The 24730-nt window shown below is 37.0% G+C and overlaps 2 protein-coding genes across 6 annotated transcripts in view; one reads left to right on the forward strand and one right to left on the reverse strand.

The window, feature by feature from the left end:
* Window positions 1-23669, reverse strand: LOC127877296 (integrator complex subunit 14-like). Of its 4 annotated transcripts, none has more exons than XM_052422986.1 (12): window positions 21468-21596; window positions 19824-20021; window positions 16153-16346; window positions 15005-15175; window positions 12827-12918; window positions 11564-11685; window positions 8742-8904; window positions 6524-6657; window positions 4490-4607; window positions 3846-3925; window positions 1862-2034; window positions 1-314 (listed from the first exon to the last, which is right to left on the reverse strand). In XM_052422986.1, the coding sequence occupies exons 3-12, from the start codon at window positions 16312-16314 to the stop codon at window positions 21-23; spliced, it is 1509 nt and encodes a 502-aa protein (XP_052278946.1). In that variant the 5' UTR covers window positions 16315-16346; window positions 19824-20021; window positions 21468-21596; the 3' UTR covers window positions 1-20. The 4 variants fall into 4 exon arrangements, with proteins under 4 accessions (XP_052278946.1, XP_052278947.1, XP_052278948.1 ...); XM_052422987.1 differs by having other exon boundaries at window positions 21475-21545; XM_052422988.1 differs by lacking the exons at window positions 19824-20021; window positions 21468-21596 and adding an exon at window positions 23529-23669.
* The window catches only part of LOC127877295 (uncharacterized), an 11340-nt gene continuing 8180 nt past the window's right edge, over window positions 21571-24730 (forward strand). Inside the window, exon 1 of one of the 2 annotated variants that reach the window (XM_052422984.1) lies at window positions 21571-21643. The gene's annotated coding sequence lies outside the window, so the exon portion shown is untranslated. Of the gene's footprint in view, window positions 21644-23669; window positions 23818-24730 lie in introns of those variants that run through there. The other variant, XM_052422983.1, reaches the window with a different exon arrangement.

Below are 24730 nucleotides of genomic sequence, written 5' to 3' on the forward strand. Positions count from 1 at the left end.
TTAATTTTGATTCTTTATGTTCACACATCATCTGTCGAAAAGTTTGTTCGTAAAGGCATAATCATTTGAGCAGCATCTTTTGCCATGTCACTACACAGTTTGGTGGCTGCGTGGGTCAACTGCAGGGCAGCGTCGGGATGTGAGCTCCCTGGAAGCATGGTACACTCACGTTCCAACATGGCCGCCATCGCTGGGAGCAGCTCCACGAAGCCGAAGGACAGCGCAGCCTTGCGGACCCGGTTGAGCTCCTTGTAGAACTGCTGCTGCTTGTCTGGCAGCTTGCGGGCGTGTCGGATCACCTTCTGGAGGTCAGCCTGTAATAGGGAATAGTTGACCTCAGTATGAGGCACGTCATGGGAAATTGCTTTAATACCATCTTAGGCCATGGTAGGTCCAAGCCAGTCAGCGTATTCACACAGTCTGGTCAGGAGCTACTCTGTATGCTTATGAGACCACGAAACCTTGCATGACTTCAAAGCGGACTGTGTAGCTACTGACCAGACAGTGTGAATGCACTGGCTATTGACATTTTGGAAGCTTGAAAAAGCAATGTGATTAAACAATTATTTTATTTCAATCTTGACTTGCATACACTTTCACCAGAAACAATACACCAGAACTAATTGCCCACAAATGACAATAACCCCTGGAGATTTATAGCTGCTGAAACTCGGCTATTCACTATCAAAATGAAATATAGAAGGGTCTATGCAAGTAATGATTTTTTTAAGGAATCAGTTCCAGTATCAGAATGGCTCAAAGTTTGTAATTATTATGTAGTTGTTCATTCAATGTAAGTAAGAATTACATTTACTTAGATAATCTTAATCTAATGTCCCATAAAGTCTGAACTGCAATCATGGACTTGAAAATATGAGGAGTCAAAATGGAACAAGAGATGTGTTTGTCAGAAACACAATGCCCTCTAATGCGCCACTTTTTTTTTTACCTTTGACCTTGAAGGATGACCTTGACCTTTCACCACTCAAAATGTGCAGCTCCATGAGATACACATGCACGCCAAATATCAAGTTCCTATGTTCAATATTTCAAAAGTTATTGCAAAACTTTAATGCAAGGTTAAATTTTTGGTGACAGAATGATGGAATGACAGACAGACAGGCCAAAAACAATATATCCCCGATCATTCGATCCGGGGGCATAAAAAGAAATGGAGAAGACATTTTAACGAACATTTGGTTTATGAATATTTTTGGAGTATTATTTTAGATAATGGTTGTGTTAATAAAGTTTAAGAAATTTGCTTAAAGAATTGTCTTATTAATAGAGTATTGTAAAAATGGTAACAATTGTATTTGACATGATGGAATGCAATACTAATGGGTGGCAGTGTATATTTATAAGTGAAAAGGACCTAGACAATTTTTTTATTATTTTAAGTTTAGAAGCTATTATGAAAATTCATGACCTTTGTCATTGAATTATTACCTTGACCTTTAACCTTGGAGCATAGGTATTGCATAGGACACATTATCTGTTCAAAGGGAAAAACAATCAAAAGTAATAATAAATTCTCTGAGGCATTGAAAAGATACGAAGACAAATGAACATTCATGAAATGTGCCTTTGAATTGTGTCCTTGACCTTTCACAGAAACGCTTCAGACTTGTACAATAAACATTGTCTGGTCACAGGAATTATAACCCAGTGCAATATTAAAATCATCCAAAGGATTTTACAGTCAGAGAGTGACAACAAAATCTAGAAGACAACCACAAAAACATCCATGGATGGAAGGTGCAATTTCTTAAAAAAAAACTGAAAATATATGAAAACTACTAATTGCTAGCATCATAAAGCAGGATTCTCTTCAATTCAAACTCATTTATGTCCTCATTACCTGGAGCCCTACAGACTTGATCCAGACTACACAGCTCTGTGCGTAGCTGCGTTTCTCCTTGGGCCTCACAGGAAATGGGCTGCAGTTGTCTTCCTCTCCATAAGGGGGCACTGAGAAGTCTGCTATGGGCCCAAGGTAGTTGAGAGTGCCCAGCCAGGAGACTGCATCTGGGCCTTGTGCACAAAAGTGAGTCACACTACATATCAGCTGCACTATGGGAAAACAGGGCTTAATGAATGTGCCTTAAGTGTCGTCCGAGACTAGCATTGGCAATAAAGGAGAACACTTTCTGCTTTTTGGAATTTTTTGTTGAATGTAAGTCATTTCTAAAAGAAAATCAAGCATAGGCTTAAAGGGTTGTCGTTAATTAGCCTCTTTGGACTGCACAGGCAAATCTTGGAAGACACTTTAAATGCGTGCATTAAGCGCCGTTTTCCAAGACTGCGGCTCAAATGCATGTGTTGGTGCAAAATTCAGTTTGATAAGTTTTCAGGGGCAAAATATTTAAGAGTTCCTCGCAATAAAATAGAATTTCATTAAAACCTTACATTTTATTGAAATTCATACCAGTATCAGTTTAATCATAAATACGTGCAATAATGGCTAGTGATTGGGGAGTACAAGTTTGATAAGTTTGGGAATATTTTATAAGATCTTTTCTGAAGACACCAAGGACTTGTTCTACCCAGGAAACAGCTTCAAAAGTGCCTTCATGAGCCTAACCGTAAGGCTTTTCATGAAATAAAGCTAAACTAAATAGAGTAAATCAAACAATGTGAAGTTCTCTAGATCAAGCTCAACTTGGTCATGTTAGAGTTCAGAAGAACATGTTAAATGCTAAGTAAACAAGTATATGCTGTCAACAATGTAACCTAATCAATTATAAGTGATGATAACTGATGATTGCATTTTAGTTATTCCTTTGTTTTAGAACAGTTTTTACTAACTGAGCACAACATGCTCATGGTAAGCTTTTGTGATCGCCTTTTGTCCCACATGTGTCATCTGTAGTCAACATTTACTTTTTAAACACTGTAGAGGCCACATACATTTTTCAATCTTAATAAAACTTGGTCAGTACATGTGTCTCAATGTTATCTTGGACCATTTAGAAAATGGTTCCGGTTCATTGAAAAACATGGCTGGGGGCTTGGCAGTTATTCATATATGGCTATAGTAAAACCTTGTTAACACTCTAGAAGTTACATTTTTGTCCAATCTTCATGAAACTTGGTTAGAAAATGTGTCCCAACAATATTTGGACAAGTTCGAAGATGGTTCTGGTGTTTCTTACATGGCTATGGTAAAACCTTGTTAACACTCTACAAGACACATTTATAGTCAAATCTTTATGAAACTTGGTAAGAACATTTGTTCCAATTATAGTTTGGCTGCAAAAAATGGTTATAGTTCAGCGAAAAACATGGCCGCCAAGGACTGGGCCTTTTTCCATATATGGCTATAGTGAAACCTTGTCAACACTCTTGAAGTCACATTTTTAGGTTAATATAAATGAAACAAGTCAGAACACTTGTTTTAATTACCTCTTGGTCATGTTTGAAAATCATTACCATAGTTTGAAGATCATAGCCCTGGGGTTTTGGGTCTTTTTTGTTGTATGGCTAAAGAGAAAACTCATTGACGTTTTACTAGCCACATTTATTAGCCAATCTTCATTAAACTTTGTCTGAACATTTTTCCAAATCAAATCTTGGCTGAGATAGAAACTGGATCATGTGAGCTCAAGAATAAGATCACTAGGTCAAATAAAAAAAACGTATTAATACTCTAAAAGTTTTCTGTCCAATCGTAATGAATCAGCTCTCACTTTTTCAGAACAGTCTAATTTCTTTAAATCTCTGGGGAACTATGGCCCTTTTGTTCATTTACTTGTTGTTGTTTTTTACACAAAGTTTAAAAATATCAATTGGTCTATCTGTTTCTAGGTTCCTTCGAGAATAAATAAAAGATGTACTTTGCCTACCAGGTTCAAATAAGGACAACATTAGACTGGATTTCTTCTTGCTGTCTGCCCACGAATACAAAATACCAAACCAATCTGGCCTGAAACAAAGTAGCAAAACAGTCTGGTCTGTCACAAAATATCAAACCAGTCTGGTCTGAAACAAAATGTCTACATAGTAAGGGAGTTTGTCTATTGATATTATATATTTCACATAAGACATAAAACAAATAATGATAGAAAGACAACAGATCACAATGTCAATTTAATAAAAAATGTCAAATATATAGAACCAGATGCTTAAAACTGTATACAAAAGTAATTTTACAGTCTGTTAGAAGGTAATTAAATTAATACCACAAGCAACATATTCATTTTACATTTTAAAACTCAATGCATACATGCACACATGCGTAAAAATGAGTCTTGCTCTGTATAAAAAAAAAAAAAATGGTTTAAAGCATGTGAAAAGAATTTAATGTTGTCCCAGATAAGCCTGTAGAGTCCGCACAGGCCACTCAAGAATGACACTTTTCGTCTAAACTGGATTTTCACAAAGAAAATACTACCTTTTAACGAATAATACAATAAAGGCAGAAAGTGTCTTCTTGATCAGCCAGTGACATTTAATAAAGCCAGAGTTCTGTTTCCTGTGTGTGACTCACCCGACCCTCGTCAGTGCCACCATTCCCTCCACCTTGAGGCTGCCATGCAGCAGCACTGTAAACGAGGGAACCTTCCCATCCTCCTCCTCCTCGTCACCCTCTCCCTTGACCTCATTGCCTGAAAACAGGATTTTCCTTTAGAAGAGACCCAAAGTCCATAAATAAAGAAAGTGTTGTCCCTGATTAATTTGGCACAATACTTAACACACATGAACAGAAAGAAACAAGAAATGTAAACTCCTTAAAATTTCAAAGATTACTTTAAATCTCTGCAGGCACAGACGTTAGCTTGGCAAAATAAAATGAAATTTGTTACTTTTGAAAATATTACTTGAGAGAAGGATCATGTAAATTAAGCACCAACCTATACAAAATTGTTGGAGAGGGTGTTGTAAAACACAAGGTCTTGCATTATAATAGCCTCACAGTAAACGAGTTTACCAAGGTTCATACTGGGAGCTGATGTATGACAAGAAACCGTCAGAGACGGGTGATGCTCCCCAAAGTGTTTTTTTTCACAATATTGCGCTATATATTCAGATAAAAGGAAACGTCTTAAGGGGCATAACGTTGGACAAAATAATAAAATGGATGGTTTAGCAACTTAAAAATTTCAAAGGGCCATAACTCTCTAAATAAATCATCTAACCAGAACCCACTAATAACATGCGCATCTCCTCAAGGTAGTTAAGCTTCCCATAAAGCTTCATTGAAGTCCGGTTAGTAGTTAGGGAGAAATAGCCCGGACAAGAATTGCACTATATGTACAGTTTATAGAAAATTTCAAAGGGCCATAACTCTGTGAAAAATCATCCGACCATAACCGGCTGATAATATGCACATCTGCTGTTGGTAGTGAAGCTTCCCATAAAGTTTCATTGAATTCCCGTGATAAGTTGCTGAGAAATAGCTCGGACAAGAATTGCAATATATGAACAATGGAAAATTTCAAAGGGCCATAACTCTGTGAAAACTCATCCGACCATAACCGGCTGATAATATGCACATCTCCTGTTGGTAGTGAAGCTTCCCATAAAGTTTCCTTGAATTCCCGTAATAAGTTGCTGAAAAAAAGCTCGGACAAGAAATGCACTATATGTACAATGGACAATTTCAAAAGGCCATAACTCTGTGAAAAATCATCCGACCAGAACCGGCTGATAATATGCACATCTCCTTTTGGTAGTGAAGCTTCCCATAAAGTTTCATTGAATTCCCGTATGAAGTTGCAGAGTAATAGCTCGGACAAGAATTGCACTCTATGTACAATGGAAAATTTCAAAGGGCCATAACTCTATGAAAAATCATCCTACCAGAACCGGCTGAGAATATGCACATCTCCTCTTGGTAGTGAAGCTTCCCATAAAGTTTCATTGAATTCCGGTCATTAGTTGCTGAGAAATAGCCCGGACAAGAATTGCACTATATGTACAGTTAATGGAAAATTTCAAAGGGCCATAACTCTGTGAAAAATCATCCGACCAGAACCCGCTGATAATATGCAAATCTCCTCTTGGTAGTGAAGCTTTCCATAAAGTTTCATTGAAATCCGGTCATTAGTTGCTGAGAAATAGCCCGGACAAGAATTGCACTATATATACAGTTTATGGAAAATTTCAAAGGGCCATAACTCTGTGAAAAATCATCCGACCAGAACCCGCTGATAATATGCAAATCTCCTCTTAGTAGTGAAGCTTCCCATAAAGTTTAATTTAATTCGGGTCATAAGTTGCTGAGAAATAGCCCGGACAAAAATTGTGCCTGGACGGACACACGGACAGACAGACGAAGCGGCGACTATATGCTCCTCCCCAATTTTTTTTTTTTGGGGGGGAGCATAAAAACTGGGCTTAATTCATGTGCATAAAGTGTCTGTCCGGTTAAGGGGGAAGGTGTGTAGACTGCACAGCCTAATCTAGACGGCACTTAAAGCACATGCATTAAGCCCCCTTTTCCGAGAGGAAGGCTCATTTATATTACTGATGTGCTCCCATAAATGTACTAGATCAGTTAGCCTGCCTATTCCCCACGTACCAGGTCGTGCAGGCAGGGGCAGCACCAGGTGACGTGACACGGTGGGAGGACTTGCAATGTCCCCGAGGTCCATGAAGCCACAGATCTCCAGCCTATCTGATACCATACACTGGGCACTGGAGAACTCGCTGGACCTGAAGTAGAATGATGAGATGTTTGTCATGTCATCTAAACATCTTCCATTGGGCAGTTTTTCTGTACAACTGATTCGACCCTTGTATTTTTATTTGCTTGACTGAATTATTTCACCAAAAATACTAGTAAACAAAACAGGTAAATTTCACCTAAATTTTTATTATACATGCAAACATATTCAAAAACAATTGCAACAAGAGGGCCTGAAAGGCCCAAAGTTGCTCACCTGAGATTCAAAGGAACTGACCTGTTCTGTGCAGCCCAAGATGTCATTAGAAAAAAATGTTCTTACCAACTTTCATGACTAGTGAACACCCTGGCAGCCATGTTTTTCAACAGACCAGAACCATTTTCATACACATCCAAGATATCATTTAAACAAATATACTGACAAAGTTTCATGAAGATTCATAAGTCCATATAAGGAAAAATGCCCCGCCCACTGGTGGCCATGTTTTTCCAGCAACTAGAACCATTTTCAAACTTGTCCAAAATATCATTCGGACAAATCTTCTGACAAAGTTTCATGATGATCGTACAATAAATATGGCTTCTAGAGTGTTAACAAGGTTTAACTATAGCTATATAAGGAAAAATGCCACGCCTCCTTGGCGGCCATGTTTTTCCACCAACCGGAACCATTTTCGAACTCATCCAAGATATCATTGGGACAAATCATCCGACCAAGTTTCATGGTGATCGGACAATAAATGTGGCCTCTAGAGTGTTAACAAGGTTTTACTAAAGCATGATAAATAGCCATATTAGGAAAAATGCCCCGCCCCCTGGGGGCCATATTTTTTAAGCAACCGAAACCATTTTCAAACTCATCCAAGATATCATTAGGGCAAATCTTCTGATCAAGTTTCATTTTACTATAGCCATATAAGGAAAAATGCCCCGCCCCCCTGGCGGCCATGTTTTTCAACCAATCGGCATCATTTTTGAACTCCTCCAAGATATTATTGGAATGAATCTTCTGACCAAGTTTCATGAAGATCGGACAATAAATGTGGCCTCTAGAGTGTTAACAAGATATTACTATAGCCATATATAGCCAAGGAAAAATGCGCCGCACCTTGGCAGCCATGTTTTTCAAGCAAACGTGACCATTTCCGAAATAATCCAAGATATCATTGAGACCAATCTTCTGACCAAATTTCACTAAGATTGGACAATAAATGTGGCCTCTAGAGTGTTCACAAGGTTTTACAATAGCCATATATAGCCATATAAGGAAAAATGCCCCGCCCCTTGGCAGCCATGTTTTTCAAGCGAACGTAACCATTTTCTAACTAATCCAAGATATGATAGAGACCAATCTTCTGACCAAATTTCATGAAGATTGGACAATAAATGTGGCCTCTAGAGTGTTAACAAGGTTTTACTATAGCCATATAAGGAAAACTGCCCGGCCATGTTTTTTCACCGATCTGGACCATTTTCGAACTCGTCCGAGATATCAATAAAACCAATGTTTTGACCAAGTTTCGTGATGTTTGGGCAAAAATTTTGACTTCTAGAGTGTTCACAAGGTTTCTCTATAGCCATATAAGGAATACTGCCCCGCCCCCTGGCGGCCATGTTTTTCAATGGACTGGAACCATTTTTGAACTCAACCAACATATCATTTAGACAAACATTTTGACAAAGTTACATGAAGATTGGGCATCAAATGTGACTTCTAGAGTTCACAATGTTTTTCTTTTTTTTTGACTTAGTGACCTAGTTTTTGACCCAACATGACCCAGTTTCGAACTCAGTCGAGGTATCAATGAGACAAATGTTCTGACCAAATTTCATGAAGATCAGACAATAAATGTGGCCTCTAGAGTGTTCACAAGGCAAAATGTTGACAACGCACAACGGATGACAGACAAAAGGCGATCACAAACGCTCACCATGTGCACGTTGTGCTCAGGTGAGCTAAAAACTATTGGGAGATGAAAGTAAAACTGATCAAGAAATGGTTGCAAACCAATTACAAAATGGCTGGATACAGAAATGGTCACGAATCTAAAAAAAAAATGGTTGCAAACCTGGTCAAATGTGTGGGTGCTGGATGCAGGAAGGTGTTTTATACCTGTCCAAAGGTGTGGGTGCAGGGTGGAGGGTGATGTTACTCTTGAGGTGCCCACATGTCAGCAAGCCCCTGTAGGGGCTGTAGTACTTCACTGCCACCCTTGTGAACATCTCTCCCACACTGGTCATGTCCAGGGCTCCCTCAGGCACAAATATGTCTCCAGCTGCACACACAAAGTTCAAATGATATATATGAACCTTGCTCTGGGACAATTGGGCTCAATGCATTATTGTGTAAAATGCTGTCCCAGATAAGCCTTTGTGTCTGCACAGACTAATCAGGGCCAACTCTTTCTGCTTTGATGGTGTTTTTCGTTTTAAGAAGAACTTTTCAAAACAAAAAAAAGGTGTAGGTGGAAAGGGGTGTCCCTGATTACCCTGAGTGGACTGCACAAGCTAATCTGAAATGACACTTTGTGCACGTTCATTAAACTCCATTTTCCAAGAGTGAAACTCAATTTCATTGTCAACAAGCTATTCTTGCAATCATAAAACAACATGAATATGAACAAAGAATGTTTTATAAAATGAATCAATCATATTTACATGGCTGCATCAATTGAATGTTGTTTACTTCAACTAAAATGTGCAAGTTTATGCCGAGGACCAAAACTGTGTCTTTGTGTTGCATGAGCTAATCTGCACATATCAATGGAGTTTACTAACAAAGAATGAGTCTTGTTAACATGAAGGGAGTTTTCTAGTGTACTGCAGATTTGTTTTTGCAACTGAATACATGGTACTATTGTTTATTTTGTAGTAAACATTTTTCCAAACATTTATTCTGTTGTTTTTTGTATAAGCTAGCGTTTTTTCTGTTTTGTTTTTTTTTTAGATTGTCCTGGCTTAAAAGGGATTTGGGCCATTTATGAAGTTTTTCATTACCGGTAAATGTCTTAAATTAATAAATGTAACCACCATAATAAAAGACTGCCACTAAAATTATAAGAATATAATATTTTGTTAACCAAAATTAAGATTTGTATGACCTATGTATTGGACAATCAGATTTTTCCCTATATGTTATGACTTTTTTCAGACAGTTGCATTTCATCGGAATTCTTTCTACTTGTGTTACTTTGATTACATGTGATTCTATAACCAGATGAAGGTCATAATATAATGCAGATGAATGCAGGAAGTCATTTCACCAGTATTCTTGTATAGGATACGATTGTATTGAACATTATTAAAAGGGATTAAAAACAACAATTCAAGAACAAACAAAAACTACAAATTATAAAAAGCACACCATATTACAGCTGAATTTGAAAAATGAAAGATTCGTAAGAAATGTTTATCTCGGTACATGAAGGTCTAAATTCAAACTTAACGTATCTTCCTGTAAAACACAATAAAAATATTAAATGGTTTTTAATTTTATGGTATGTGACGTTATACACAGGAATATTTTCATGTCAATTCAACAGGTTTATTGTCAGTATGTATCTAAATTTTCAGACAATACTTTGAGGAATATTGTGGTATATTTTAAATGTCGGAAAAAAATCTTCTCTTACTGACTTACCACAATTGTTGAGTTCAATCAAACGTTCAAACATGGGCAAGGCTGCTGACTTACCACCATTGTTGAGTTCAATCAAACGTTCAAACAAGGGCAAGGCTGCTGACTTACCACCATTGTTGAGTTCAATCAAACGTTCAAACAAGGGCAAGGCTGCTGACTTACCACCATTGTTGAGTTCAATCAAACGTTCAAACATGGGCAAGGCTGCTGACTTACCACCATTGTTGAGTTCAATCAAATGTTCAAACATGGGCAAGGCTGCTGACTTTCCACCATTGTTTCGTTCAATCAAACGTTCAAACATGGGCAAGGCTGCTGACTTACCACCATTGTTGAGTTCAATCAAACGTTCAAACAAGGGCAAGGCTGCTGACTTACCACCATTGTTGAGTTCAATCAAACGTTCAAACAAGGGCAAGGCTGCTGACTTACCACCATTGTTGACTTCAATCAAACGTTCAAACATGGGCAAGGCTGCTGACTTACCACCATTGTTGAGTTCAATCAAACGTTCAAACATGGGCAAGGCTGCTGACTTACCACCATTGTTGAGTTCAATCAAATGTTCAAACATGGGCAAGGCTGCTGACTTACCACCATTGTTGAGTTCAATCAAACGTTCAAACATGGGCAAGGCTGCTGACTTACCACCATTGTTGAGTTCAATCAAACGTTCAAACATGGGCAAGGCTGCTGACTTACCACCATTGTTGAGTTCAATCAAACGTTCAAACATGGGCAAGGCTGCTGACTACCACCATTGTTGAGTTCAATCAAACGTTCAAACATGGGCAAGGCTGCTGACTTACCACCATTGTTGAGTTCAATCAAACGTTCAAACATGGGCAAGGCTGCTGACTTACCACCATTGTTGAGTTCAATCAAACGTTCAAACATGGGCAAGGCTGCTGACTTACCACCATTGTTGAGTTCAATCAAACGTTCAAACATGGGCAAGGCTGCTGACTTACCACCATTGTTGAGTTCAATCAAACGTTCAAACATGGGCAAGGCTGCTGACTTACCACCATTGTTGAGTTCAATCAAACGTTCAAACATGGGCAAGGCTGCTGACTTACCACCATTGTTGAGTTCAATCAAACGTTCAAACATGGGCAAGGCTGCTGACTTACCACCATTGTTGAGTTCAATCAAACGTTCAAACATGGGCAAGGCTGCTGACTTACCACCATTGTTGAGTTCAATCAAACGTTCAAACATGGGCAAGGCTGCTGACTTACCACCATTGTTGAGTTCAATCAAACGTTCAAACAAGGGCAAGGCTGCTTACTTACCACCATTGTTGAGTTCAATCAAACGTTCAAACATGGGCAAGGCTGCCTTCAGCTGTGGCTCAATGGGGCTGGCCAGACACACCACGGTCAGTCTGCCTTTGAACGGGAATGGCAGAGGGCATCTGATGTGGCAAACACAGAGAAGTCATGTTGAGTCAGGTTCTGGCAAAACTGGGCTTTAAATCTGCACAGTACAATGCGGGGCAACTCTTTCTGACTAGACTGGATTTATGTTTAGAAGAGACTTCTTTTAAACAAACAATTCTGTAAAGGCCTAAAGAGTCGTCATTGACAAGCCTGTGCAGACTGCACAGGCAAATCTGGGACAATACTTTCACACTTGCATAAAGCCTAGTTTTGCCAGAACAAGGCTATAGTATTATCAATGCAAGCCTTATTGCGTATTAGCCGAATGTTTCAATGGAACTTTATGCATTCATTCGGAAAAGGCATTTGTTTTTTATTTCAAAGAAAAGTATGATGCTAAGAAGATAATAGTATCTTAAGATAATAATCTTGTTGACTTTTAAATACAGACATTTGAAAAAGTATTCTAATTACGATTAGCTTTAGCCAATATATACCTTAATTATTCAAGTCCAAATACTAATGATACTGGAGTAAAAACAAGAGCACCGCATAGTGGGTGCCAACACTCGGCTGTTGGTGCAGTTTGGAATAAATGAAAGCTTGTCAGTGACCTTGACCTTTGAACTAGTGACCCTAAAATTGGTGTGGAGTGTAGAACTCATCAATGTGCATCTACATATGAAGTTTCAAAGTTGTAGGTGGAAGCACTTTGATTTTAGAGCCTATGTTAAAGTTTTATATTAGAGGTCACAGTGACCTTGACCTTTTACCTAGTGTCCCCAAAATGTGTGTGGCGTGTAGAACTCATCAAAGTGCAGCTACATATGAACTTTCAAAGTTGTAGGTGGAAGCACTTTGATTTTACAGCCAATGTTAAGGTTTTAGCGTGACGTGGCTGCGGACGGCAGACGAGCTGGCTATGACAATACCTCCGGTTTTCTCCTAAAACAGCCGAGCTAAATATGAACAGAAAGTATGAAGCTGTGAAAATGTTTGAAAAAATACTGTAATTGTGTGACCTCAAAGATCTTTACTCAAAAATATCATCAAAGTTATCTCCCTGGTTCCATGCCTGGTGGAGGTTCTGCATGTAGGTGATGGTGTTTATCTCAGGCCAGAGGCTGAGAGGGGTTTGTGCAGGAAACCAGGAAACTATGTAAAAACTGTGTTTACCTGATAGAGTTATCCCCCTGGTCCCAGGCTTGAAGGAGATTCTGAAGGGAGCCAGGCCCCACCCCTGTGCTGCCATCAGTCACAAGGATCACCTACATAGAATGGAAATAGGCAAATATAAAGTGGAGCTTTGTCTCAGTATTTATTTTGACCTTGCAGTCAAGGATAACCCATGAAAGTGCAAGCACTTATTTCCAATGGGGTCCTTTTGTTTTTTTGTTGAAGAGACAGCAAGCAGAAGAGACAGTATTTGGGATACAAGGAATCCAGGTGCGATACCCTAGCTCTTTGCGAATAGACCCCTTGGTTCTTTTACGTGCTCAGTGTATAGCACCAATACACGCGAGAATTACCTGAATTACCTGGGTTTCATACCAGTACATCTCTAGTTGGGTGGGAAACACTTTAAGCATTTCTGAAATGTCCAGTGCCCCAGTCGGGAATTGAACTGGGGACCTCTGGACTGGTAGACCAGAGTGTTACCACTCAACCACCCGCTTACTCTCAGCACCACTTTGTCAGATATGTTCAACAGAAAATAAGTCCCGTGGATTAGTTGGCCTGAAAAATGTGTCTAGAACATCTACACTTCATGTTAATACATATTTCAAGCTATAAAATATAATACCTTGAGAAAGGTGGAAGAATTCTGTTCAAAATATTTTAATATGGAAAAACCAACTGACCAACAAACCTATTGACAAAGTATACTAAATCGCTGGGTGGGTATAGACACCTGCAATGGTTAACATGCATACGATTAAAATCACAATTTTTTAAACACAACACCGGCTAATTTTTAAATAGACAAGGAACAAAAATTTTGTTCACAAAACAGAATGTAAAAAGAAGTCACAGTCCTGAAAAAAGACCTGTACAATACACTTACCACAGTAGGAATATTTGTTAGTTTATATGTGAATTGAACTTTTTGTTAAATTAAGATAATTGTTCATAAAGCAATAATCAACTTAACTTAACTTTTATGTGTGGCTTTTAAATTTATTGCATATAAAGCTTTAATGATTTAATTCCTTTGCATTAGAACTCCAAAATGTTGTTAAGTGTCTTATACATACAACATGTATTCATTACATATCTATCTTTTTTTTCGCTACAAACACAGATTGTTGAACTTGTCCACAATCAAACAAAAGAAACTGTATGTTCTCCTAGAGTTTTCTGTTTCCATATCAAACCGGGCTGAAGCACTTGTTAAGTTCATAAAAATGTTTTGCTGATTTCGGCAATGAAGCTGCCCCCGTCTGTCATGTGAAACTACTTCTCACTAACAACTGGCCTGATAATAATAATATTGTCAATTAATTGAAATTACTTCTTCATCAATAACTAAAATAATATTTTAAGTTAATAAGAGGTGGAAAACAAAGTCTAAACACTAATTACCTGAACAGGTGTGGTCCCTCCAAACTCCTTTTAACAAAAATCCATAAAAGAAGAAAGTGTCATCCTTGATTAGCCTTTGTGTACTGCACAGACTAACTTGGTATAACACTTTACTGCACAGACTAACTTGGTATAACACTTTACTGCACAGACTAACTTGGTATAACACTTTACTGCACAGACTAACTTGGTATAACACTTTACTGCACAGACTAACTTGGTATAACACTTTACTGCACAGACTAACTTGGTATAACACTTTACGCATGCATTAGGCCCAGTTTTGTGTACTGCACAGACTAACTTGGTATAACACTTTACGCATGCATTAGGCCCAGTTTTGTGTACTGCACAGACTAACTTGGTATAACACTTTACTGCACAGACTAACTTGGTATAACACTTTACTGCACAGACTAACTTGGTATAACACTTAAGGCATGCATTAGGCCCAGTTTTGTGTACTGCACAGACTAACTTGGTATAACACTTTACGCATGCATTAGGCCCAGTTTTGTGTACTGCACAGACTAACTTGGTATAACACTTTACTGCACAGACTAACTTGGTATAACACTTTACTGCACACACTAACTTGGTATAACACTTTACTGCACAGACTAACTTGGTATAACACTTTACGCATGCATTAGGCCCAGTCTTGTGTACTGCACAGACTAACTTGGTATAACACTTTACTGCACAGACTAACTTGGTATAACACTTTACGCATGCATTAGGCCCAGTTTTCCCAGAATACCGCTTAATTACCTGAACTGGTGTGGTCCCTCCAAACTCCTCTACAACTAGAGAGCTGACCCCTCTCAGCACGGGCTCAAAGCAGGTCTTACTGAAGTCCCCGACAGTGTTTAGAGCCGCCTTAATAACGTCAACATCTCGCGTGAACGCGCACAGCTGTTCCCACAGGTACGAAAACACAACCTGAGAAATATTTATAACAAATCAGGGTGACTCTGGGACAACAATATTGAATGCTTATGCATAATTTGTTGTGCCAGTTAAGCCTGTGCAGTCCACACAGGCTAATCCGGGACAACACCTTCCGCTTTTTGGAACGTTTTTAGTTTAAATGAGATCTTTTCTAAACAAAAATCTTGTTAAAGTGGACAGTGTGGTCCCTAATAAGCCAGTGCAGACTGCATCGGCTAATATGGGACAACACTTTACACGCATGCATTAAACCCAATTTCCCTGATCAAGGCTCAAATACAGCTGTGATTAAAACTAAAATAAATACCTGCATATAAACAATAAAACTTGTTGGATGAACATGTTGATGTAAAAATATCATTAGTGCAAGTCAAGGTCAGTGTCACTTATTGATAGTGGTAAAAGAATGGTCAGTTATATGCAACACCTATAAATATCAATGCGATGAAATGAGGCATGTTGATTATAGACAAAATGTGTTCATCTGGTTTTGCTATACGGTTCAATAATCCAACTGACCCATATCCCCAGGGCATCAAATAAAGCAAGAGCACCAATAAAACCCAACTGGCATGTCACAATGTTAAAGCTATTTCACAAAGTTTCTAAGTAATTTATAAATTTAAAGTACATGTACTTTATATACATATGTATTTAAATTTTTGTTTTATATACATATAATCATATATATATATATCCTGTAATTACATGTACATTTACTGTTGAAACATCAAAGCTCAGTTAAGCCACTATGTTACATTTGATATGCTGTACTACTTTCAACTGGGAGGTCCAAGGTTTGATTCCCCTAATGGGAGAATTTCACAATATTTCAACCATTGTTTTGGTCTAAGAAAAAGACTCAAGAGTGTCGTTAACTTTCAAGGCTTTCCATACAATCTAGCTTTATAAAACAAGTACACCAGTAAACTAAAGAACTACGAAAGTGAAATCTAAATAATAAGTACCAAAGATGTGAACTCAAGTTTACAGTTTGCTGTAAAGTAGTCCAGCAGTGTTGAAAGCCCATGAATTGCAAGATTTTTGCGACTGAAATCCTCTCCGCCTGCTTCTGTCTTCACAGGTCTACTCATGGACAGGGACACATCAAGAGCAAGAATGGTGGGCATCTTGGGGGAGGAATGCTAGTCAGGGTTTTGTACTGAAATCAAATACTGGTAGTATCACATTGAACGAAAAATATTATGGGGGTATATGATCAGAAACTCATACTGATGCAACATGTTTAAACTGAAAAATGGGCCTTACTTAAGTAATTGTTCACATATGAAACAATTCACATCATAAACAAGATGTGTTTGTGAAACACAATGTCCCCCTATATGACGTTAGACCTTGAAGGATGACCTTGACCTTGACGCTTCACCACTCAAAATGTGCAGCTCCATGAGATACACATGCATTTCAAATATAAAATTTCTTGCTTCAATATTGCTTAAGTGACATTACATGAGCAATTTTGACTCATATATTTGACCTTGATCTTTCACCACTCAAAATGTGCAGCTCCATGAGATACACATGCATGCCAAATATCAAGTTACTATCTTCAATATTGCAAAGTACTCATAAAATGAGCGATTTGGGCCACATATATTTGACCTCTGACTTTGAAGGATGACCTTGACCTTTTACCACTCAAAATGTGCAGCTCCATGAGATACACATGCATGCCAAATATCAAGTTGCTACCTTGAATATTGAAATACTGCAAAAGTGTACATTAAATGAGCGATTTTGACCCATATATTTGACTTTTGACCTTGAAGGATGACCTTGACCTTTCACCACTCAAAATGTGCAGCTCCATGAGATACATATGCATGCCAAATATCAAGTTGCTATCTTCAATATTGCAAAAGTTATTGCAAATGTTAAAGTTGGCGCAAACCAACCAACCAACAGACCAACCAACAGACCAACCAACATACCAACAGACAGGGCAAAAACAATATGTCCCCCACTACTATAGTGGGGGACATAAAAATTATGTCTGCAAGTTGTATGATGTACGTTATAAAGTTGAGCAGAACACATGTGGACAAGCGTGTGTCTACAAATCAGGACTTGATTTTTTTTCCCAGAGCAAGTGGCTTTCGTGAATATAAAGAATTTAAACCTCCATGACTTCAGTTTTCGATATGATTTTTTTTCCCTAAGAATAGACAAAACAATGTTTTTTTTACTGAAAGTGTCATTTGACTTTCTCAAATTGTCTTCAAAGATAGATCTATCTACCAATATTATGTACACCTCATCAATACCATATACATTTTTTAGATATAAAGAAGCATCATCCACAAATTAAGCGCAAAACATGTTTCTTTATCACTTGAAAGTAACGCTGCAATCTTGAGACCTGCAGAATGTGTATTAAACTAGGAAAACAAATTCATTATTGATTTGATTTGTTGTGAACCAAAGCCCTACAGCTAGTGTTACAAATGCTCATTAAGTACCACAATGCATTGCGTTTACCGGTAATTATTTTCTTTGAATTACCATCCATGTATTATATCTTCTTGTTCAAAAGAAGATACATGGGAAATGCATTTGTTTATTATTATATGAATCATTACAACGATCTATATGTCTCCTTAATTTGAGTGGTAAGAAGATTAGCTTTTCTTGAATGCTTTGAGATTGTACATACGCACAGCTCAAATTTTTTAATTGAATGTTTGTCTGCATTTTAAATTTGTATTATAATGTGCTTCTTGAATTCCTGTTGCAATCAAGATGATGTTTAGTTATTATTACAGACAGACAGGCCAAAAACAATATTCTCCCGATCAATCGCTCCAGGGACATAAATAAACGAATATTTCGTTAAAAAAATCGTAAAATAAAGTCAACCCATAAAAATTCAGTGTTCCTTATAGAAATAGCCAAATATTCATCAGGGTTTTGTACTGAAATCAACATAGATAGATATAATGAGATACAAATGCTCGTTTTTATTTGTTGTGGCACTATATATTCCATTTTAATTTCCTGCAACAATATATATTTATATGTCAAACGAACACTAACATGGCACATAAACATGTGTTGAATATATTGTCCCACAAATAACAAAAAAAAGCATTTTGTATCTTGTTAAAGCTATGTTACCAGACCACATCTAGCTCACAGGTGGTTATCGTGTGGCTATGATATTAATTAGTGAAAACATCATTTTGAATGATAAATTATCATGTTATAACGAAAAATCAACTTTTCTGGAAAAAAAAATTGACTATCAATATATATATATATATAACAAGGTTTCCAACTCGAAATCACCCAAAAACGGGTGCATCGCTTTGAACAGCCATTACTTCATCAATTTTGCAGCGATATAATCATGAACACGGTCTTATTCAACGCAGAAATGAATTTCCTTTCTGGATATGTGTATATCTTGTTATATTTCTACACATTCTGGTTCAAATTTTAAGAAATAACACGATACACAATTAGCTTGACCTACTTGACAATGATCAGACAGTATTCATGAATGAAATCTCCAGTTGTAAAGACATTCCTTCGCATTGGACCAATGAAATCACTCGTGTGTTTAAAATGTCAGTTGAAATGTATGTAAACAATGGTTTCAAACGGCACTGGACAGTTAGTTTTGATGCATAATGCAACGACAAGCATGGTAAGAATGTTTTTTCATACGTTTTATTGAATTATGGTATCGAGGTACGTGAACTTTGCAGGGAAAATGCCCTTTACTCCATGAAGATTTCAGTCATGAATACTGTCTGATCGATGTTAAGTGGGTCATGCGAGTTGTGTATTGTGTTATTTCTTAAAAGTTGACCCAGTATTTGTAAAATATTGAAAGACATATACATTTCCAGAAAGAAAATTCATTTCTGCCTTGAAATAGACCGAGATCGTGAAAATCGCTGAAAAATTGATGAAGTAATGGCTGTTCAAAGCGATGCATCCGATTTTCGAGTGATTTCGAGTTGGATACCTTGTTATATATTTATATATATTATATATTTGATAGTGATTTTTTTTCTTCAGAAAAGTTGATTTTTCGTTATATATAAATATGATAATTTATCATTCAAAATGATGTTTTCACTAATTAATATCATAGCCACACGCTAACCACCTGTGATCTACCTTTGAAATTTTGGCAATTGCTATTATAAGTAACATTGATTTTTTTATGTGTTAAATTTATTTATCGAATTTTTTACGAAATATTCGTTGATTTCGAGTGTTAATGGGCTTTTAAGTGTTCTTGTTGTGTTAATGATGTATGAAACTGAGTTAAACTAATATATTTATTATTTAATTTGTGTACCTTTGAATATCTTGCATTTCACATCCTCAGTTAAATCCTTTTTCAGTAAACTGTGAAGCATGACAAACATCATAAAGCAGAATGTGCATATGAATCTGATTATACACAGATCCACAAACATATAAATCAAATCATATTTGTTTTCCATTTTCGAACTCTTCTAAATTATTAAAACTTTCAAGTAGACTGAACTCCAATTTGCAAACACTGGTTTCCTTGACACAGATATTTAATAAATATTTGTTCTTTGTATCTAAAACGTTGTCTTTATTGTTAAGTGACAAACCCATTTCACTATTACCTACTTACTATGCAATGCCCGTTGTTAATTCAATAGATTTATATCATTTTTGCTGTACATCCTTATTTCTGTTCTGCTTGTCCGCAATCTTGGACGATGAAATATCAACAGGCGTGCTCAAGCGTGATACATTGAATATTTCCAGTATCATCCGCAATTTAGATTGGTGTGAATGGCAATGTACAATCTTCTATATCCGACTCCAGCTACAATAGTGAACCAATAGTTAAGTGTGTTGTTGTTTAGTGACATCCTGGCACGCTCCGGAATTATCGCTGTATAACATTTATAATTTTTAAATTAATATGGGTTTTAGGGAAAATTTGGAATTTTTGGGTAATGTTGGTTATAACTAGGGAAAAAAGGTCACATTTTGCCATTAGTTGTCTTTATAAAGGGGTGCATATGTACTCCCTGAGCCACCATAGCAAAAATTATCAAAGACTTTGGGAGTAAGGTTTATTGGTATATGGACTAATTTTGCCTTGAAAACTGCTGAATATTGGTGGTTATATAAGTCCATATAAACGTACTCCCAGAGCCTCAGCAACCCTTTGGGTTATAAAGCTGAGAGTTGAATTATTGTAACTAGTGGTTATATTAGGCAATCACTATTATGACAGAAAACATTTTGTGGAAGGCAAACTACTGATATAAGTGCCGCATGGATTTAGTGAGGCGAATTGACATTAAAAGAGCCCTTAGCATTTGTAATTCCGAGCGACCCGGAGAGTCAGGAGATTAGGTATTTTTTTCCTTCTTTGGACGGGTCCGGTAAACAGACCCATTCCCAATGACCTACGGACCCGTTCCCAAAATGAACTGGACCCGTCCCAATGAAAATCAAGTAAACCATCCCCGAAAAATGCCAACTTGATGTTTTTCGAGACCGTTTTAACTTGGGGCCGATTTGACAGACTTCTCAAACATTGACTGGTTTAAGCATTTAACGTTACATTTGTACATTAAATATGTGTATGTTATTACAAGTTATTATATAGTAGTTGTTATTGTAAGTATTGCAGAAATAAATTAAAGCGTAGTGAAGTCAAAAGCAAATCGTTAGGCGATTTTGGCTTTGTAAAAAGTTCTGTGTCTCAGACTCGGACAAGGCACACTTAGTGCTCTGTTAAGGCTATGCAGCCTGGGAGTGTCTGGACTCTCAAGAAAGAAGCCATTTTTGATATATTTAAAGCAGATAAAAACAGAGAACTCTGTCTCACTCTGTAACAATCTGTGTTCCGATAGCATGTTGTTGTTTGTGCAAGACTGTGAATACAAGTTTATGTTGCTTTCCTGTGTCATTTAAGGCAGACAAAAGTTAAACAAAGTCATTTAAATACCATTCTTCAATTGGTACCATTCACAACTTGGTTTTTCCAAATTGGAAGATTTCGCGACTCGTTTTTTTCCCAATTTGATGATTTCACGAGGCGAAAAATTCCCAATGGAATGGGTACCGGACCCGTTCCCAATTGGGTGAAAAAAATCACTGGGAGATGGAAGGTTGATTATTGCAAGTGGTACGAAGATGTAATGGTACGAAGCGTCTAATTGTCCGTTTAAAGAGTTGCAAAAGTCGTTTTAATAATAATTTGTATATTGTTAAGTACATTTAAACAATGTTATCATGTCAAGCAAACATAACTTACGATATACAATGAATGTCGAAGAGATGTGTCTTTGAAAAAATTGAAAGTTTGGTACATGGCCAATTTACAACTAAGGGAAGTAAGCGCGTAATATACCAAATCATGTGAAACGCATTATAATACTAAGTTCAAATCGAAAGTTATCAGACAACAAAATTGGATGTTTATATAAAAAGGTAACGAAATACATCAATCACTGTCATTTCAAATCATCATCATTAGCAGCAACATCAGCAAAATCACATGTAGTATATCAATTGCTTAAAATTGTTCAAAGATCTATCAATAAACTAGTCTATATGAACGTATACACTCCCAAAGCCTTTGATTATTCTTGCTTTGGCGGCTCTGTGATATAAAGCTGATAGTAAGTTGGATTATTGCCATCTATACAAAAAACTTAATTTTTTCATATAGATCTTTGCATTGTTTCAGACACATTTTCTACCTTGATTTGTAGTCTATGGTCATGTATGCTGCTTTTCTTTAGGGTTTTCATAGTACTATTGATTTTATTTAATTTTCAGTGTTCTAAAAATCACAGTCCTTGTTCCTTCCATTAAATGTTGAAGTTGGCACGTTTTTAGCTCGTCTCATGTTTTGAATGCGTATAAGTGTCAAACCAGGACTGTTGGGAAGTTTTTCCTACATCTAAATATGTTTCTGTTCGTTGAAATTAAGCTTTAGAGGAAAGGAAATGCCAATAGTTAACTGTCCTGTTTTGATATTTTTTGCTGTTATATTATACTTTGAATAGCATATCTGTTGTACTATAATCTTATTATTCATTTTATTTTAATTGTTAATTTCATTTATTGTAGAGAATCGTCAATGCTAGTCGTCATTGGCGTCATATTCGTAATTGTCGTCATGATAGATCAAGAAATAAAAGTACGAAACAAATTTAGGCGCGTTCTTGATTATTCCAACGGCGTCCTCGCAACAATATATCCCAACGTACATGGGATACTGAAATAATGAAGAATGAAACGTGAAACATTATGAAATCTGGGGTCACCGCCTTGTATCGGTTTAGTCAAAGCATTATTTTTTAACCCCTGCCCGCCAATAGAGATGATATGGCGCATTGAAATACGTTTCGAATCTCACACTTAGCCTATATTTAATAACTTGTACACAGTGAGAATACGCACACATATGAGCAACAGATATAATTCCTGCCAACTTGTTAGTTGTTTAAAGGGATCTTTTCACGCTTTGGTAAATTGACAAAATTGAAAAAAGTTGTTTCAGATTCGCAAATTTTCGTTTTAGTTATGATATTTGTGAGGAAACAGTAATACTGAACATTTACCATGGTCTAATATAGCCATTATATGCATCTTTTGACGATTTTAAAACCTAAAAATTATAAAGCGTTGCAACGCGAAACGATTGAATAATTTGGAGAGTTCTGTTTTTGTCGTTGAATTTTGTGAAACTACGAAGATTGCTTAATAAGGTATAAAATACGTTCAGTATGTGTACACGGCGGAATAGCTCAGTAGGATAAAGCGTTTTTAATTCAGGACTCTGGCAGGACTCCAGGGGTCACTGGTTCGAAACCTGGTCAGGGCAATGTTCTTTTCCTTTTTTAAATTTTATTCTTGATTTTTTACTGGAGCTTTTACGATCCAATGTTTACATTTATCGATATAAAGCATTTAATGAATAAGTTAAAAAATGCCAAAATCTGTGAAAAGGCCCCTTTAAGCACTGAACTAAATACTAAAATACTTAGAAGGAAGTAACAAAATTGGGGAACCTTTCGAAAAGGTCCTGAAATTATCTGAAGTAAAATGAAGTTTTCTTGAACGCAGCCAGGGCTAGACATTATACGCATAAGTGTTTAATGTAATAGGCCGAACGGCACTGATTGCTCTAATAAAATACGGAGTTCATCAGTCGTTACTGTTTTGAAAAATTCGAAATGGCACGCCAGCTGTATAAGAAGTAAGAAGATACCAGCTGGTATCAGTGGAATTATGAAGAAAAAAGAAAATAAGGACTTTGGACGCTCAAGAAAAAAGTGGTTTATAAGATGAAAAAGTGATTATTTACCCGTTTTGAAAGACTCATTAGAACCTGTTCATGTATCACTGAAGTATATGCTATTTTAATTGTGCATATTGTTCCAAACCTAATATAGAATGTTAATATAAGGAATATTTTTTTTAACATAACCCCACCCACTTCTGACTGTTTCAGAAAGTGATATGTCCTTAAATAATGAAATGGGCAATAATAATGGCGGATAGGCAGCCGCGTTTGTAAACGTGAGCAAGTAAAATTAAATGTTCTCTGCAATTGGTGTGTTAACTTTCGTGGGAAACGGACAATTATTGCAAAAGTATGTATAACATATTATCTTCACATCGAATATTCATAATAATTAGTAAAAAGTGATATTTTTTCATTTCCGTCTTTGTCACGCTTGATTTACGCCTTTGTACACATTTATAAACATATATAGCAGTTATCGCAGTGCAAAGCAGGGCTATCATCACTGACCGCTAGTATACTGGTCAAAAAAGAATCGGAGAGTAAGTTAAACAACATTTAAAAACACACGTTGGCTCCACAGGAAACCTCAAAGATAGCCGCAACATCCTCTTTCGATCAGGCTGACTTAAAAAAGTCACTTACATTTTCGGCCTAATGCATATCTGATACGCCTATTCAGATAAGCCTCTCCGAAATCGAAATTGACTAGATTGACGTACTTAGCAAATCATTTTAGGCGCAAATGACCTCCACTGTTGAACACGTCGCTATACTCGTGTGGTTCAATAGCTTCACGAGAAAATATCAACCCGAGAATGCAAAAAAAACTCTCCAGAAAACTGTAGCTGAACTCGAAACAAGGGTACACAATCTTCAGTTAAACGAAGAGTCACATAATCAGTTACTGCCTTCGTAGAACTGGTCTTTGCGAAACTAGTGCAGGATCCACAAATAAAATAACTGTGAACATTTTTCAAATCAGAATCTTGCGACACATTGTATAAATAAGGTCGCACAGAGTCGGGAAGCTCAGGAATGCGACAGGTTAGTCAATTCACCAGCTCCATCGTTTGGCAGAATCTGTTTACAAAGTTATCAAATTGTAAGGACAAAGCTGCAAAGGTGTATTCCTAAACGAGGGGCTCATTCAACAGAGAAGCAAAGCATATCGGCTAGCTAGAGGCATTCTCATATTAAACAAGCGCCGTGGCATCTTGGCATCCGATGGTGTTATCTTAGTCAAGGGTCAACTCGTTCAC

The sequence above is a fragment of the Dreissena polymorpha genome, chromosome 4, assembly GCF_020536995.1.
Source record: "Dreissena polymorpha isolate Duluth1 chromosome 4, UMN_Dpol_1.0, whole genome shotgun sequence".
Lineage (NCBI taxonomy): Eukaryota > Metazoa > Mollusca > Bivalvia > Myida > Dreissenidae > Dreissena > Dreissena polymorpha.

Excerpts from the sequence above, each read along its gene's own strand:
- LOC127877296 (XM_052422988.1), bottom strand. The coding sequence starts at position 16,314 with ATGCCCACCATTCTTGCTCTTGATGTGTCCCTGTCCATGAGTAGACCT. Across the intron at positions 11,686-12,826 it reads CAGGGGGATAACTCTATCAG|ATGCCCTCTGCCATTCCCGT; the intron begins GTAAACACAGTT and ends TTGCCACATCAG. Across the intron at positions 6,658-8,741 it reads GCACCCACACCTTTGGACAG|GTCCAGCGAGTTCTCCAGTG; the intron begins GTATAAAACACC and ends ATTCTACTTCAG.